The sequence below is a fragment of the Temnothorax longispinosus genome, chromosome 8 (genome assembly GCF_030848805.1).
Source record: "Temnothorax longispinosus isolate EJ_2023e chromosome 8, Tlon_JGU_v1, whole genome shotgun sequence".
In the NCBI taxonomy this organism is placed as follows: Eukaryota; Metazoa; Arthropoda; class Insecta; order Hymenoptera; family Formicidae; genus Temnothorax; species Temnothorax longispinosus.
This window is the reverse complement of record NC_092365.1, coordinates 7,159,225-7,178,747: the sequence shown is the minus strand read 5'-3', so window position 1 is coordinate 7,178,747 and position 19,523 is coordinate 7,159,225. Positions and strand designations below refer to the sequence as shown.

Sequence of the window (19,523 nt, the reverse complement as noted above, 5' to 3'; positions counted from 1 at the left end):
AATGTTTTTCCTTCACAAAAAGATTTTTTATTAAAAAACTGGTATTTGGTAAATAAAGTTTGTTTCTCTTCCTCTGCGTACAGCGCGTATCATATAGTTAATAATAGTAAATACAATTTTTAATGTAAAGATAATCGGATATATCTAAATTTGTCAAGCATTGCCCCGGGCGCGGGCACATCAATACCTTCGAGGGGATGCCGCGACACAGGAGGGGGAAGAGACAGTTAAAGATATACAGTGACATACGAGAAATCGTCGCCCCTCCATAGCGCGGTCCTATACTCGTACAATGATGTTACAAATTAAATGTTTACATCTACGACTATCCGCAGCAATGGTTGTGCCTGGTAACCATCGGCTCTCGTTACCAAGGCCGAGGTGACTTCGGTTCTCGTGCTCTTCGTCCGCACGAATGTTTCATCATCATTTTACATCCCCCGTACACACGTTCGTGCGGCGCTAAAAGACGTGACTTAAAAAAGATAAACAGAAAATCGTCGCACTATTCGCGCGCGCAACAAAAAAATTATCCTTAATCTAGAAAGAAATGATGCCTTGCTAATTTGTTAGTGCGCTAAAACACCCAATTATCTGCTACGCTATCGTCGTCGCGCCGTACAGCGAGGAATCATTTAAATTTCCGTGTAATGCGTTTGATGACGTTACATGGCGACGCGCAAAATTACAAGTATACAAGCGATTATGCACGACACGTCGTATTATCGTAGAATAATGAAGGATTTAAAGATGACGCGAATCACGCGAGACGAGGATCCAATTTCGATGATATTACTGATGTTGCGCGCTCATGCTTCATTCATAATGTATCTTTTTTTTTCCTCGTAGGTTTATCTTTCATCGTGGCAGTGGCGTTTGCTTCAAGTTCAAAAAGGAAAATATACACTAACGTTTGTGCATCACTCAAAAGAATCTCTATACAAATGGTTTGCCCTCGTAATATGCATGGTATTCAAGTGTATTCCTCCATACAGCGCACGGGTTGCTTACACACATTTTCAAAGTGGTATGGTAAATCCGCGCCTCTTGGAAACTCTGTTAAAATCGACCTATGTCACTTTACATTAAATAATATTAATTATAGATATATTAATCGATCTGTATTTCAAAACCGGCAACTGAACAACACTTGATCGTGAAACGATAAGTATATCGCGTATCGTGGTCGCAGCATCACGCACGCGATTATTACAAGACATTATAGGCTAATCTTTGATTCGGTATCCCTTTACTGCCCTTTTACGAGGACGTAATTATTTTATTTATACGCGTTAACATTGCATCAGAGGTGAATAAATCCATCTAACGACTATGATAATTAACAGAAGGACACAAGCGTACATCAGCTCCATAGAGATCGATGTTAACGATAAAATATTCTTCGGCATTAAACCTGTGGAAAACGAGTATTTCGTTTCTTCGTTTTTTCTTTTTTTTACATTCGCGCTTTTTTTTTATTGAGAAGCTTTGCATACGAACGCATACGCGTCTTGTCGACTAATATATGTGCATTAACTTTATTTAAAACATACTTTTATAAACATACTTCCGTTCATCATTCATCCTTTACAGTCCAACATCACATAACACTCTCGCCATATAATTCGTTCGCATACTTGCGTGTTTTAGCCAAAAATCGATTGAAGCACAAGCATTTGCAGGCTGAATCCGCAAAACAGGTTGTTGCGCAAAGCATCGTCGAGAAACGGAGATAAAAAAAAAGGAACGTTCCGAATTTGTATACATATATATACAATCTTTGCACATCTGTATCACAACTGATAGCAAATTGTGGTCTGGACAATTTTGCCTGTATTGCGTTTGCAAATTAACAGTTTGAGCATTATATAGCGTGTGACCATTCATCTTCGATAATTTGAGTAAGGTAACGATAATATTGTCGTTTAAATAAACACAAAATATTCTGTGTAGAATTGTTAAAAATAAATATCTGTGATATATACTATCGTAATACTGCTTGAACACAATGAACAATTGAAGTGTACCTACGCACACTTATTTGAATAAGCGCGCATGTTCTGTGAGTGATAGTTCTACGATAAGCACAGAAAACATATAATTAAATGATGAAAAAATTTCTCATATTTTCTCAGAAAATTTGTAAGAATTGAGACTTGTGAAAAATTCTGAAAAAATACAAAATTTTTCAGATACCTACTTTCAGAAATAATTGGATGAGGATTTTCGGAATATTTCAGTATTCATGTGTATAAAAATTTCTGATAAATAACATATATTTTCTCATATTTATTCAGATTTCTACAAAGATGTGTTGGCGGGAAAAATCTGAAGTATTTCATTATTATTTTGTCTGAGTTTTTCTGAAAAACGTTCCAATTCGTATTTGTAAAAAAGCCTGAAGAATTCTAAACATTCTAAGAAAGTCTGAAAATTTTTTTAGAAATTCTGATTAATAATATGAAAAATTCTGAAACATTTTTCCACCAGGAACAGTATATATATATATATATATATATATATATATATATATATATATATATATATATATATATATATATATATATATATATATATACACACACATGTGTGTGTGTGTGTGTGTGTGTATACACCAGCTGTCGTGTAATACGATCTAATAAAAATAATAGTATTCATGTGTTCATACAATAGGAACGATTGGACATGTCGTTAAAAAGCACGTATAACTCTGATAAAAAATAAACTAATTTTTGAAGTGACGTCTTCTTTGAAATATCTAAATCTATAAAAAGAACATATAAAAGATTGCAATTATCCTGGATAACTCCGCAACGCGGTCCTACTATTTGTTGCTAATTTTATAAACGTATTTTTACTCCTTTTTTTTAAAATGAAACTAACGTGATCTTTGTGAATGAAACTAACGTGATGTTGAAAACTTATTATATAGAAAGTAAAATCGTACTATAAAATCTATGACAAAAATCAGACTATAAAATAGAACAAAATGTTTCGTGTGAATTCAGTTAAAATAAAAGGACTCTGTTATATTGTAATGTTATTCATTTTACGGTATTACCTCATTGTCACGGAACTTGAGCAATCTAATATTGAGCAGTTATAGCAGTCGCGTAACTTATTTCGCAAAGTGAAAAAATAGTAAAGTGACATGAAGAATGGTAGAACATAAATATGGTTTGAAATTATATATCAGAATATATTGATGTAACGCTATGAGATATACACGATATTGTATCAGAGATCTCGTCTATTATTTGTATAAATATAGCAATGATAAGAATTGTGAACAGAATTGCGAACGGTGTTTAAGATTAAAAGAATAATCTGAATAAAAACAGCATGTGGGTGTAAAATCTTTGCTGTCACAATAAGAAACCTCATAATAAGGGCTTTTTTTTACTGCAAGATTATTTTATTAGATATATACCGTAAAAATTTATCCGTAAGAAAAGAATTGTGTATAACAGAATATCGAGTTGCAAAACGTGGACCAAAATATTCCCTAATGTAAAAAAAAAAATCAATGCGTCTCCCGAATTCTATCGTGAGGTATCGATGTAACAAGTTTCGAAATACGAAGGGCATGATTATGTCGGATGCGAAAGGAATCGAGTCGCCGTGTAATGCTCATATATATTTGCAACAGGTGCGTTAAATATCAACTAATCGATAGCGTCTCAAAATTGCGTTTGCGCTAAACTCGTCTGCGCTCGTTTACACAGAATAAATACAAATAAATTAACAGATCGAGATAGAGTAATCCTATGTCAGAGTTTCTCGACGTCGAGGATGATTAGAGTTATGTGCTTCAGTCTAAGATCAGCGGAGGACTTGATTATTCGCGCGACGCAGGGGCTTCGCGCCTCGCTTCAATTTTTTTGTTTTTTAACGATAAAGTGAATGCCGTTTCTCTGCTTCGTGCCCGATACTCCACGATTCTTTTCCAACATTGATACAGATGTACATTGATCTATCGGCACGTGGCCGACACCCTCAAATCTTTGTGATTTACGTATAACGTTTAAACAGATCACACGCTTGTCAAATCAATCGATACGCACGTCAACACAGGCACACACTTTTCTGCACACTTTTATATAGTTACACGATTTCCAGACATGATTACGTGCTACCTTAAAATCTGCAAGTTACTCTCTAATATATTACAGAGCTATTAAACTATAGGCCTAAATTTTAGCGATCGCGCGCCGTTCTTATAATACGGAGACTCGCGGCCATATAGGAAACATTTCGTGTTAATCTTACGATACTTATTTCGTATATAGTACATGTACATGGTCTAAGCGTTAACTGCGTTTGTCTGTTATTATACTAGATACAATACGAGCGAGGCTTATTATTACGATACATCGGCCGATAATTAATCCGTCGTTAGTCGTGTTCCTTCTCTGCTTAACTCCGGGAATTTAACGCGCACTTAGATTTTTACCACCTTTCGTTCCAAAACGCGCGTTTTTGCGCGTCAAAGCATTCCGCTTAAAAAAAAGTTGAAGTTGAAAGGAAGAAACGGATTATGTATAATATATAAACGGATTATGTATAATATATGTCTATGTTAAACGAAATCGTCAGAGTTGCGAAGGACAAAAAAGGTTCGCCGTGATCCAAGGCTCTATGTACGCTATATCCCGATAAAATTCGATTATTTCGTCAAGTTCAGAATACGTTCGCAATCAGAGATAACAGCATTCCGATAAATAAATGCCTCATCGCTTAGCTTGGCACGTTGGAAGTGAACAAAATTTCCGAGCGTGTAAAAAAAAAAGAGTAAGTATGATAATCGTGTGATTGTTAGTCTGGAATCGCTAAAAGCGATGGAGAAGAAAAGGGGTTGAATAGCGGATACTTCTTAAAAAAATAGTGGTGACACAGAAATTGAGCTTTTTACGCGTGTTATCTAATTACATTTTTTCATCTTATGTCTGTACACAAGTTGTGACGCTGCGTCTTTTCTTTACATCCAATGTATTTCTACAAAATGTTGGGAATAGACATTTGCTATTAGGTCACTGGTATTTTACACGTTGATATATAGGGTATCCTGAGACTGAAACGTTACTCTTTTTTAATAAAAAATGCTTTGATAAATTCGGGATCTGTTTTTGAATGGTTAGTTCCGAAGAAACTTGAAAAAATTTTGCGCGAGCTACATTTAAATATAATAAATAATAAAATAAAATTTTAATGCCTAAAACATAGCGTGTATACATGTATTATATAATTATACTCTTTTATTTCGAATTGCACTATAAAATAATAATTTTATTTATATATATTATTAGATATTATGTGTGTGTATGTGTAAATGACAAGAAAAAACCTTGTGTGTTTTATTTTAACAAAGATCTGATTTTTGTGTGACCATTTAATAAATTGGGTACGAAATATTGAAAGTTAAATGATTCCAACGAGGAATATTCATCTAAATAGCATCGACAAAAGATTAATATCACACGCAATTTCATCAAGAAATCTGTGAAAAATTGTACAATGATTTCAGATACCCCATATATTGTTTTACCGCATTTGCTCTGAGCAATCATCGAATCAAAGTGGCATGGGTCGTATGCGCGCGACGTTGTAGGAACAACCGTGGATCGCACTAATAAATCTCGTAGTGGACTAAATATACCTTCAAACGAATGCGCAGTGTAAGAACAAACGAAATAAATCATCAAAAGGAGGGTGTGTCTGCGGATATGGAACAGTCTGGAACTTCTACCATTTTGTCTTGCATCTTTAACTTACTGAGAGATTACGGATGTATAGTGGGATTAGCTAATCAGTCTTGTGTTAGAGGCTCGTTATGTCTAGACTCAACTGCATTACGTTGCGTTGCTCGTACAATAACTCTTTCCTCATTTCATTAGGATTCATCCAATATTATTTATCTCGCGACTGTAACGATTACACGGGTTCAACCTTTTCTCGTCCGTCGTCAATCTTGTTTCTCACTGGGCTCTAAGACAGTCTACGTTCTCTCGTCTCTACTCAAAAGCATGGTGTATGCCTCTGAATTTCATAGTTTATTTCGTGGAGCAACGCAGAAACGATAAGAGCGATATCTTACGCCGCGGACTGTTGTAGCCGTTTACGGTGTATAAATACTGTGGATGATCCTATTGCACGATATGGAGACTATAAATTCATGACTGTAGATTGCACGGTGAATCTTTGCGGAATATGTCAACTTTCAGTCGAAAAGTGGTATTGGTTCGCAATGAGAAATATGCTGTACCTTCCTCGTTGGAAGATATTACAAGAGGCATATTGTAGGAGGCAAAATGCGATTTCATGTGCCAGCTCCACGAAATAGTACAGTTACGTACATAGCATATAGCCTATGTCAATATGTACAAGGTATGTCAGGAAAATTTCAGAAGCACAATAGCAACTAAAAGAAATTTTGACAGAATTACTTATTGCTCATTTCATATAAATATCTAACGCATCAGATTCAACAAAGTTCACATTCGGAACGTCGAATTTCTTTTACATATTATTGTGATCGTTAATTTGTTCAGCCCTGAAACTTTTCAAACATACATATAGCTTTGTTTCGTTTTGTTTTTTGGATCTCTATATTTGCGAGATTGTCTAGAATGAGAAACGAGGATAAGGCGCCGTTAAAATTAATACGTACTTTTATAATATTTGATCGTGTCAGAATTTTGAAATTAAATTATAATATTAATATTAAATTTAAAGATTAGACACTAATTGTTTTCATTTAAGATTTCATCATAATTACAATATAAAAAGATTAAAATAAAAGCTATGAACTTTTTGCAAATTATATCGCAAATGCTCATTAATTGTACGGTCGCTACTGAAAAAAGCCTTTCAATTTAAAAAAAAGGATCCTTACTCTCTAATTCTCCTACTATGTATCGAACAATTGGTGGATTCAGAACTCTTAGATTAACTGATACAATAAAGTCAAAAATATTAAAACAATAGTAGAAAACATAAATATAATAGAACTTTATAAATTAGAGGAACGCGATATATTTGCTAAGTCCATACACTTATTCTGAATCACCCCCTCTACACACATACTTTCCAACATATCTATATCACTATACGAGTTCAAAGCTTAAAATCATGCAAAGTGGCGACTAGGCGTAATTCACAAAATTTATAAAAGGTGGTCTTTTTGCTGTGAACAAAATGTCGTACCAACGCGGTAGTCGACCTAATTGCCACTTTGGTGTACCATATTTACTATAAACTCGGGGAAAAAATAAACCAATGCTATACAATATAGTTACAGCAGAAATTGCGCAAAAAGCGTATCTTGCGACTGAAAACGAAACAGAAAGTCTATGATATAAATAATAAACCTGCTTAATTCTTCGATACACGCTTACACGCTAGATAATTAATAGGGAGAGAAGTTACTACATGCTTGTCAGTAGATATAATAATGTGCATTGCCGATGGACAACCGCCATGCTTCAGCGGTTCAATTTCAAGATTTTTTACTTAAATCGCAACTGTCTATAATAACTCCACAATAACGGCGTCTTTAGTGTAAAGTAAACTCTCCATATTAACATATACTATAGCGACAACTTCAAAAAGACAGTATCTGATATAAATATATTCGCTGCTCGTTTCCAACATGCATCGCAGCGCAACAAATATATAATTAGCTGTACACGCGTAGCAATATTAATTACATTTAGAGAGACGGAATTAAGACATGGTAACACCCGTATAAGGAAACTCCATTTGTTTGTTAGGACCTGTACTCTTAGTTAGACGTCTAGACGTTTAAAATATAGACTTATGAGTATAACTCGTATGTTAGCTAGAACACACTAACATCCCTTTCATATACAGAAAACACTGCTCAATGTAATCCTTTCAAAACGATAATCCAATACGCTCATAAATTTGGCACAGACACTGCCTTTTTGTTGGAATACTCATATCCAATTCACTCCAAGTGATAAAATTTTGTACAGCGAAGCTACGTAGCCGTATTACCGATGTAACCGTTATTCAATGTTTCCGATTTGTTCATATAGTCGCCTGTGTGCTTGTTGTTTTCCGTTTTGTCACCATTGATCTGAATATCCATAACGTCCACTGATGGAAATTCTACATGTAAAGAAGTAATCTCCTTTTTGTCGATGCCTGACATGATTTCAGGACTTCTATTTTCGTAATCGGGATCGTCCCGAAACGTAGACGGATTTGGGCTATCGAGAAAATTTCGCTTAACTAAGCTTTGTGGACTTCCAGGCTTCCCTAGAGAACCTTGACTTACGTTACTGCGGGAAGTACTTTTCTTATATATAAAAGGCGAGCTTCTGACTGATTTAAGGCTGCCGTCTACAAAAGGCGAGTTTAACGTGTCCTTACTAGATACGAGCGAATCTCCAGAGATACCAAATTCATCGAATCCAGCTTTGGGTACTTTTGTAGAATTCATGTCATGGAAATTGGAAATAGCTTTTGAGGTTTCGCCATACGAATCTGCTCCATATCGTGGACTTAAGTTATTTTTAATACTGCAAGGCTCAAAACTTGCAAAATCACCAAAGTCTTGACGTAGTGGTGAATCTTCTTCTCCCTCGATTTCTTCCTCCCGCAAATCTTGTAGAGCAACCATTTCTAGATCTCTGTTTAAATTAAATAATAAAATTACACACATTTAATCATTCAAATATGCAAATTATTATATTAATTGATATAAGATTATATACTTACTGGTCATTTTGTGGTGAATGCGAATTATTTTGATTTCGAGCTTCGATTCCTTCCGGGCTATGATAAAAGCTAACATTCTCAAAATCTTCTATACTAACTTCTTGCAATAACAGCGTCTCGATGTCTATAAAGGTAGGTCTTCTCGTGGCTCTATGATTCCAGGTACGTCTCATTAAATTATACAGTGAGTCGGGACAATTTTCCGGTCGTTCCATAACTCCTCCTTCAATTACATAACGCAATACCTAAAAAACATACAATAATTTAGAGAAACGTATAACGTAATAACCGAAGGCGATTTTGTTGCAGAATTTGTATTCACCTGATCATTTGACAAGCCTTGATATGGTTGTGAAGCTAGCGTTACCATTTCCCATAGAACAACTCCGTAACTCCAAACGTCAGAAAAACTGGTAAATACACCGTCTTTCAAACTTTCTGGTGCCATCCATCTGACTGGTAGCAGCCCCTTGGAGCCTTTTCGATAGTAATCAGTTTCATATATGTCTCTTGTCATGCCAAAGTCGCCGATCTTTACAGTAAGATCTTCGGCTACCATACAATTGCGAGCAGCCAAATCTCTGTGAACAAATTTCTTCGCGGAGAGATAAGACATGCCGTCCGCAATTTCAACTGCCATTTGCAAGATATCTCTCAATGTCGGAGGATATTTGGAGTTCTCGCATACGTCCGGTCGATGACTTCTCAAATATGTCTTCAAATCGCCATTCACCATCAGTTCCATAACTACCAATGTAGGTTGACCTTGTGACACTACGCCCAGTAGTCTGACAACGTGATGTGTGTCAAAAGCCCTTCAACGAGAAAATTATAATAAATTAGAATTCAGATAGAAAAATATAATATTACTAGAGAGGAAGTAATTAATTTCTCTTACTTCATGACGGACGCTTCGTTAAGGAACTCTATCCGTTCACGGTCGGTTGCGTTTTCATTTACAGTTTTCACGGCGCACCGCACTTCCGGTTTGCCTTTTACGACATCCTTGGCCAATCCTTCGTATACCATGCCAAAAGAACCATTCCCTAATTCTCGTAATAATTGAATGTTCTTTCTGGACACCTCCCACTCGTCCGGTACGTAACTCGTGCTCACATATTCTGGATTCACTGTCGCGATAAGCCTCATACTGGGCACATTTCGCATTGATCTTTTTTTAAATATGTAGAATATTGTCAAAAAACTGAATATTATGATAAAGCCCAATATCGACCAGAAGAAAATCCAAAATGTACTGAACGTGCCATATTCCGGTATATAAAAATATTTTACTTCGGTATATGCGCCATTTCCAGCTAAGCTCGTAGCTCGTACTTTTACGGAATAATTTCCAGTAGAAAGTTCCTTCAAGACATACGAGTTGCCCATATTGGCAAAATCGCGTCTTGTAATGCATACCACCGTTGCTTTTATCTGTACAATATAGAAAAAGCTTATATTACAACAATATATACAAGATAAACTCTGAATTAAAAATTATCTTTTTTCTCCCCAAAAGATCCTTTTTTTTTAAATATTTTTTTATCAAATTCTTCCCTTTTTCTCATCGAAAACATACCTGTTTGCAGTAATCTTGCTTAATAAATAGAAACTAAAAAGTATATTACTCACATTTTTAATATCAACTCTTTTATACTCGATCTGATACGTGACTATTAGGCCATTGGGTTGAGGTGGTTCATCCCAAGATAATGTAATAGTGAGACTGTTATTCTCGCCAGAATACTTCAATTTAAAGGTGTCCGGTGGAATATTGTCTGCGCTCTCCATCGCTAACGTACGGTAGGTTTTCATACTTTTCGTCGAACAATTCTTATTCTTATCATTTATATCATTCTCAATTCGTTCCCGGCAAGCTTGAACCTCAATATTGTACGCAGCAAAGTGCCGGAGATTTCTCATGACGAAAGTAAGATTCGTGCTGGGTATTAATCGTTCGAATATAGTGACTGTACCATTCTCCACTTTATTGTTAGTGCTTTCTCTATCCTGAACATAACATATCGAGAATCATATTCAATTTTAAACAATGTAAAATACATGCGTAATTAAATGCAGTCCATCAAATGTTATTATTGACTCATTTCGTACTGATATTTTTACTATTATTTCTATCGAAGTTAATCTCTTAATCAATTTACGCATGATATAAAATACAGGAATAATGGTCTTTAAAATGTTACTTGTAAATATAAATAAATAAATAAATAAATAAAGTACATAAGTAAATAAAGTCCAGTAGGCAATTTATTTCTTCATTTTTATATTGGTTTGTTCATAGCTAATAAACGTTATTGATTTCAGCGAATCTGAAATTTTACCTGTTCGTATGCAGACTCTTTGGCTAGATCCGCCGCGACTAACATTTCACTAGTGTGGCGCCTTCTACGCGCGTTAGACATTCGTTTTACATAAACCTGATTATGTAACGCGTTCTCAAAGGCGATCGAACTGGAAACTTCTTTCTCACGCATCGACTGATCCATTTCACGATCTGTACAGACGCACGAATCGGATTTTGTAAACTCCTTCTCTAGTTCGGTATGCTTCTTTTCTTCCTCCGCTATGACTTCCTCTGGTGCTTTTGCTTCAGGTAACGGCATAGCTGAAAGTAGTAACAATTTATTAATAATTAATTAATTAACTTTATTTTCCACAAAAATATATCACGTAATCAAAAAGTTTAACGCACTTATATTAATTGTAACAATCGTGAAATCATTGTTCAACAAAAAAATCGTTTTGTGTAGTTTTTTGGGCGCTAAAGACGATTTTATTTTGCAAAATTACTCTATCAAAAAACTACGGGGAACGTTATCCTCGTTTTCGTGCTCGAAAATGTCATTTTTTATTAAACAACGTAACTAATACTTATATAAAAGAAGAATTTTCTTTATATTATATTACTATATTGAAAAAATGAAGTGATTTGAATTACGTTCATCGCAGTAATTCCTCTGGTCGATGAAATTCGGATCATCGGGCTCCCATCGACCGACAATTCGATAATGTGTTAAATTTCCATTTTTGTGTAGCGGCGGAAACCAGGATATCACCAGTTCGTTGCTAGAATTACTCCAAGTCGATAAGGCTCTGGGCGAACTAGGCGCATCCGGCAGCGTCGTAAAGTACTTGACTTTACTCTGCGCGCCTGACTTTTCCGTGGCTATGGTGTAAGTCTTAACGTAATAAGCATACTGAGTATATGGCTTCAGCAGAGTCAGTATGTGAGTGTGATAGACAGGCTCTTGTGATTCCGTGCCGTTGTGAGACTGCGGCGTCGTGCTCTCAGCGGAAACGTCCTCCACCCGCCAGCCATCACCGCCGCAAGCATCGCGGCCATCATACATTGTTATGTTCTGATTAGGTGCTTCGATGAAGTAAACAACGTAACCCAAAAGGGACCTGGTATCGTGGTGCGTAAAGGCTTTCCACTCGATAATAGCTCCCCTAGATGATTTCTTGGTGACCTTAGTCTTTAGCTCGGTGACGTTACAAGCGACCTTGTCTCCGTTGCTGCTGGATGCCACATCGTGATCAGTGAATTCTTCCAACTTGGCCTTCTCCCGCAACTTTTCGATCTCGTGCAGACACAATTTCGGGTTGAAATGAAAGAAGAGCTTAGCGGGACCTTTCTGGGACATGATAGTGATGTTTGGATGCGTGTTCCAATCCCAGAGCTCCTGAAGATTCTGATTATCGAGCACGGCGAGACTGTACTTGTTGTTCTCGAGTTGGTTACCGCGTATCACGCGCAGATTCTTCAGAAAGTTTAGAGATATCAGCGGGAAGCTGCGGACGATCTTCAAATAGCCGTCTATCTCCTCGATCGTGCTTAGACTTTCCTCGAGTTCCTTTACGATGTTCTTGCCACCGCGTATCTGTATCTCGAGGCTACCTGCGATGTGCGTACACCCGCGTAATTTTTGTGCCGAAGCGATGTTGTCCACGTTCGCCCCAGAGCATTCCTTCCGACACGATCGACCTACACACTCTTTGCAGGTCGGATTGCCATGCTCCTCGCCCTCCATATAACCCACCGGGCACTCCATCACGCATCTAGTGTCGAACGGCCTGTATGGGCGCAGCTTCAAATTATCCGACGCCTCGCGCGGCTTCAGCATCTGACGACATTCCTGCTCCTCAATGCAACGCCGATTCATGAACTCGAATTTGCCCGCCGGGCAACGGTCTTTGCACTCCTCGTTCACTACTACGTTTCTGCAAACAATGCAATCACTGGCCGTCGGTCCCGTGCATCCACCCAGGCAGAACGGATGACAACATTCTCCTGTATCGTCGCAAGCTCTATTCTCGCACTTCTGATCGCATACTGTAAGAAGACAATCGTTACGTTAAAAGGAGGTGTCAAACCGCTTAAAACCGCTTACCGCGTTTCTCTCCGTCAATTCAGTAAATAATAACTTGCGAGCGATAGAATCATTGTGTTTGTGTGGTGGAATTTTAATCGGATATATTTATATACGACACTTAAAGAGATAAGGTATATAAACTGATGAGAGTCTGGGAGATAAGGAGCAAGGACTGGAAGCTATAAAAAGAATGGTGAAGGAAAAAGCAAAGAAGGAAGAAGAGGCAAAAGCAGAGGACGAGGATTCTAGGATATAAAAAAGAGAAATAATAAGAAAATTAATAGAAAAGAAGCAGAAGAGTCTGTACATACAAGTGACAGAACAATTAAGAGAGGCTAAGAAATGTCGGTGAAGTTGGCATATCATTTTCCAGCAGATCAAAAATAAAAGAGAGTTCTTGTCGCATGCAGTCGAGTTCTATAGTTCCTGATACTTTTTAGTAATAGTTCTGGTGATTTTACCTAAAAAATAGTCGATCGAAAAAATGATCTGCTAACTTCCCGTAGCAGATCATTTTCTAGCAGATCAAAAAGAGTTCTTCTCGCATATAGTTGAGTTCTATAGTTCCTCATACTTTTTAGTGATAGTTTTGGTAATTTTGCCAAAAAAATCCATTGAAAAAATTATCTGCTAGTTTTCCATAGCATAGAGTGAGATGCCGACGAAATCTCGGAGTTCCGATTTATATAAAACATTTTTCGAATAGTTCTGAACATACTGAAGCATTTTCTAAAAATTCGAAGTATAGGTTCCAATTGAAAATCCGTACGAATAAACCGGGCTAACTAAGAACCAGCGCGGTAAATGATGCGCGAAAGTTTTATTTATATTTTTATTTTACATATTTTCCAACCTTTGACTGCGTGCCGACTAGATTTGTCAGACTTGAAACACAGCTCCGGTTGGAGTAGTAAAATCCTCCCCCCTTACATCCCTTAGTTAAATCGATTTGATTTAATTTTTGATGCTATATGCATCTAAATAACTGTAAAGAAATCATTGCGAAAAATATTACCTCAGCCAGGGTTCGAACCTGAAACTTTCTTCATTCCGTGAAGATCGTACCAATTCGACCACTGAGACATATAACGCGGCGCTCGAACGATATAAATTTATTAAAAATTTATACAACATTGTTAGTGCAGGAAACTTTTTAGAAAATGCATAAATATGTTCAGAACTATTCGAAAAATATTTTAGATTAACCGGAACTCCAACATTTTGCACAGAATATCACTCTATTCTCTCTAAGTACGCGGCGCTCGGACAATATAAATTTATTAAAAAATCATACAACATTGCTAGTGTCGGGAACTTTTTAGAAAATGCTTCAGTATGTTCAGAACTATTCGAAAAATATTTTACATAAACCGGAACTCCGAGATTCTACACAGCATATCACTCTATTCTCTCTAAGTACGCGGCGCTCGGGCGATATAAATTTATTAAAAAATCATACAACATTGCTAGTGTCGGGAACTCTTTAGAAAATGCTTCAATATGTTCAGAACTATTCGAAAAATATTTTACATAAATTAGAACTCTGACATTTCGTACAGCATATCACTCTATTCTCTCTAAATACTCGGCTTTCGGGCGGTATTAGTTTATAAAAAAATCATGTAACATTGCTAGTGCCGGGAACTTTTTAGAAAATGCTTCAGTATGTTCAGAACTATTCGAAAAATGTTTTATATAAATCGGAACTCCTAGATTTCGTCGGCATCTCACTCTATGGGCCGATATCACAGTCTCCGATTAACGTGATCCTCCGATTAAGCTCACTCTTCGTCTCTTTCTAGGGGGACAGTTAGAAAGAGATGCAGAGTGAGTTTAATCGGAGGATCACGTTAATCGGAGACTGTGATATCGGCCCTATGTTATGAAAAAATAACAGATAATTTTTTCAATGGATTTTTTTTGCAAAATTACCAGAACTATCACTAAAAAGTATTAGGAACTACAGTACTCGACTGTATGCGAGAACTTTTTTATTTTTGATCTGCTACGGGAACTTAGCAGATCATTTTTTCGATCGATTGTTTTTTGGGTAAAATCGCCAGAACTATTAAAAAGTATCAGGAACTATAGAACTTGACTGCATGCGACAAGAACTTCCTTTTATTTTTGATCTGCTGGAAAATGATATGCCAACCTCACAAACACGGTAATATTCTTTAATAAAGAGTAGATTTTATAGGCTGGAGTTTTGAGTTTTAGAGAGGGGAGTCTGAAATTGGAATTTTTTTTAGATTTAAGTTAATTTATATGATTAAAGCAAATATGCACAGAAGTAAATGTAAATGTATAATTGTTAAAATGCAAAAATGTAGGCTAAAGGTAAAGTAATGCGAAGCAAATAGACAAGTTTAGAGGTATATTAGTTGAAAAAATGAAAGTATAACATTGTATGAAACGTTGTATTACACGAAAGTTTATCGGAAGCGGCAAGGCAGTGATTAAATAAATAATAATAATAATAATAATAATAACTGTAAAATTTCTACGATGTGTGGAATAAGCAGTTGAACAAAATCCTTTAAATAAATTCAAATAAAAAATTCAAAAACCGTTTAACTCGTCGCTCGTGACAATTTTACGGGAATCCAGCTCAGGACTCAGCGCGAAAGGTCTCTATATATATAATATAATCGCCAATATAATCGATCGTCGTAATAGCTTACTTTGTTGGCAGTGTTGTCGATTCCAGCACAGAGTCTGATCGGGTTTCGTCTGCTTTGCCGGGCATTTTTTGTCGCATACCGGACAACCATTCGTTGGCTTGTTGTCCTATAAATAAAATGAGAATGCATTATAACACAATTCTATTAATTTGCGTTTTTTCATGTAATTTCTCTTGCAATTTCTCTCGAAATTTTGCCTTTTTGTAACATTTATTTCCAACGACCTCAACATTTTTCTTATGCTATCGTGAGTTTTCAAACATGATAATTTATAAAAACAAAAATGCTTGCCGCTATTTAAATCAACGCGAGAAGCATGCCAGCACGTTGAAGTAATGAAAATACATTAGCATTTCTAATTCGACACCTTTTACATAGGTATAGATATATGTATTGTCAGAATCTAATCCGGTCACCTTATTGCCATTATCTCTTCGTATAATTGATCTTAATCTATATTTACGTATCTTATCTTTTCGAATGCCATGCGAGTCAACGAAATGAAATCTGTATATACTTGGAGAAGGAGAAATGGGCGCGTTAAATTTTTTTTAGTAGGACGTAGGAAATTCTTTCGCTACCGTGCGGAACTATCGTATAAGAAAGTCAAGACTATATACTACATTGAGCCGATACGAAGGTCGAAAAACACATTGCGAAAGGCTCGTATTCGATGATCAATACTGTTGCCGTTTCTCGTAACGATACGCTTTTCACGAGATATTCCGATACTACTTATACGAGTAGGGGAGACCGGGGCACCATGAGCATGACTGTTTAGGGTAATCCAGAATGTTTAGGTTGATTCAACTAATATCATGTGACAGTTATTTCGTTGCCCATACTTCGTATCTATATAGGTGACAGTCATCAAAGTCCGTAGTCTCTCGAGACGCACGTGACATAAATGGTTTTCGTGATGCGTAAATAACTTTTTAACCAATAACTTTTAACCATAGAAATGTTTTAATATTGTTTTTGTAGTAAAATATACACGTACTAAAAATTAGGTGTAACTTTCTAGCATTTTTTGTCATTTTACTACACTACAGATAATCATGTATCATTTATTTTTTTTTTATTACGTTTCACCGTTTTCTATATTAAGTGCATTCGGGGCACCATGGGACACCCAATGCTGCGGCACCCTGGGTCACACACACCACCAAGGTTGATAATAGATAAATAGGTTGATGATATACATATGTTATTTTTAATTGAAGAAAACATATGTCAAAAGTTAGTTTGTCTAAAAAAATATATATATATATTTCAGTAGTGGGTTCTGATATCGTTGTTTGTCCTGCCCAATCCTGAACAGTGTCATAAGAAAACGTATAAAATAAAATTTATTTTCAACTTTTGTAACTTTTCGTTATTTCTTGAATAAACAAACCTATTTTTTGTGTGTGACTCATAGTGCTCCAGTGACAGATTCATGGTGCCCCGAGTATGGGGCACCTTGGGTTATTTCTCAAAAAATGTGTTTTAAATTTTTTTCTCAAAAACTAATCAATATTTGCCAAATACACTAAATAAATTTTAAAATATATCTACATAGTGTTTTAATTATTAAAAAAAACAAAACAAAAAATTTTATATTTAACCCTCCGTAGTCACACGTATTTTTTCAAACAAGGAAGTCACTCTGGGTCATTTTGAGCCGAGACGAACTTTGACCGTTCGCCATTTGACCATTTATCCACCGATCGTGTTGAAAAAATTCTCGAATGCACTTGCGATATTGCTAAATTGATTGCTATAAAAAAAGAAGGGCCTCAGGAATTTTTAACATATAAAAAAATTTCGCGAAAAATTTGTTTAAAAAAAAAATTTTTTTTAACTACAGCTAGAGGGCGTCATGCCCGCCAATTTTCAAGTTACGCGCAAGATATATTTACGAGCAAAGTTGAGGCTCGGGTCAAATTGACCCGGTGTGACTACGGAGGGTTAAAAGTACTTTTCAGAATTTGAATTTTTGTGGCTTATAGTGCTCTGGTCTCCCCTATATAAAGCAAAAAGCGAAAGTTGATTGATCATTCAAGTAAAAAGGGAAATTTACGCACAAATAGTTCTATCATCATAGATATTTATCATGAATAATCGTATATTATTATTCGTATATTATTGTAGATACGATTGTAGATACGTAGTCATAGCATGGCTTTACTTACACGATGCTAAAGCGATTTGATTGCTTCAGAAGGCATATATCGTATTTATAGTAAAGCATATCGTGTCACTGCTACGCCGTCACTTCTCACGGCTTCGTTATACGAGTTTCCACACGGTGCATTACGGCACAACACGCATTCATTGTAAAGTGAATGAAGTAATTTCCAACCGCTTCTGCTTTAGATTTCTTGTCTCTCTTAACAATTCATTGATAGAAAAGACGCCGCGAAGCGTGACGAGTCGCGCGCGCGTTATAATGCTCCCATTTGACCCAAATATTTGTGACTACAGAAGTTCGCGCAATCTTTTCGAAAACATCGGGACGACTATCGATAAACGACCATATTATTTTGATGACGCCGATTAAATGTATATAGGATTGTCGGCAGCGCGTAGGTTCGAGTCTTGGATAAACTTACTTATCTTGGTCATCAAATCTTTCTAATAATAACCTGTCGTTCCTATTTATAAATGTTGCGCCGAGATAAAAAAAAAAGAGTAAAGCGAAGATACTCACCTTTATGAAGTGCTCTCCCTTGCCAGTTTTGGCGATGACGTCCCAGTCGATAGTGTCGACGTAGCAGAGCGTCGGGTTCTTCTCGAATCGCACGGATCCACGTAGAATGTCGGTCAGAGAGTGGAGACCGATTTCCTGAAGATGCATCATCTCGAATGCCACGAGGGCGTGATTGATAAAGAGAGAGTGACCGCGGATAACCGTCAGATTTGGAAACAGATGGCCGACGGTCCTAAGTCCGCTTACCCTGGAAACACGAACGAATAAATGCGAGGCTAAAGTATGCGAATAACCGTCACAAATAGACACCGCTAATGAAAGAACTCTTTAAGAAGGTATTCTGGTTTAAAAAGTCATAAAAAAAAAAGGTATTTTTCAGGTATTTTTTCTAAAGAAACAAAAAAAAATGAATAACGTTAAACTTTGCATGTTCTTTTAACCATACATTTTAAGGATATATTTTTATTTTCTAACAAAAACGCTCTTCTCTTTTATGTTATATCCTAGTCATTAGAAATTTGCAAGAGAAACACGTATATAGACACACGGTGTAAATGATTCTATAGCTTTTCTAGGTATCTGAAACGCAAAAAACCAAAATTTTTTTATTCAAGAGAAGTGTGTCTCTATCGTCTGAACTAGAACTAAACCAATATTTCCATTCTGGACAAAATGGCGACCTCTTTAAAATACATAGTATAGTTTTTCCTTAAAATTTTATTAGTATTTTATTAAAAGAAAAAACGTATAATATGTTTATTCTAGTTCACACACAGACGATATCCACACTTCTCCTAAATAAAAAAAATTTTAGTTTTTGCGTTTCAGATACCTAGAGCATACACGTATAGAGCATAACACCGTCCATACACGTTTCTTTTGCGAGCTCCTAGTGACCAGGATATACCATAAAAAAGAAGAGCGTTTTTGTTATTTAGAAAATAAAAACATATTCTTAAAATAAGGCTTAAAAAACATGCAAAGTTAAACGTTATTCGTTTTTTTCCCTTT

The 19,523-nt window shown here is 36.1% G+C and overlaps 1 protein-coding gene across 3 annotated transcripts in view; it reads right to left on the bottom strand.

Annotated features, from left to right (window-relative positions):
• Positions 1–4: 4 nt before the first annotated feature.
• Inr-2 (insulin-like receptor-like) overlaps positions 5–19,523 on the bottom strand; it is a 60,013-nt gene continuing 40,494 nt past the window's right edge. For all 3 annotated transcript variants that reach the window (XM_071786997.1, XM_071786995.1, XM_071786998.1), the window contains exons 4-12: positions 18,513–18,759; positions 15,821–15,926; positions 11,702–13,096; positions 11,085–11,368; positions 10,375–10,752; positions 9,641–10,176; positions 9,065–9,557; positions 8,743–8,987; positions 5–8,654 (exon numbers count right to left, since the gene is read on the bottom strand). In XM_071786997.1, coding sequence (XP_071643098.1) covers positions 8,000–8,654; positions 8,743–8,987; positions 9,065–9,557; positions 9,641–10,176; positions 10,375–10,752; positions 11,085–11,368; positions 11,702–13,096; positions 15,821–15,926; positions 18,513–18,759 — 4,339 coding nt within the window. In that variant the 3' untranslated portion in view covers positions 5–7,999. The remainder of the gene's footprint in view (positions 8,655–8,742; positions 8,988–9,064; positions 9,558–9,640; positions 10,177–10,374; positions 10,753–11,084; positions 11,369–11,701; positions 13,097–15,820; positions 15,927–18,512; positions 18,760–19,523) is intronic.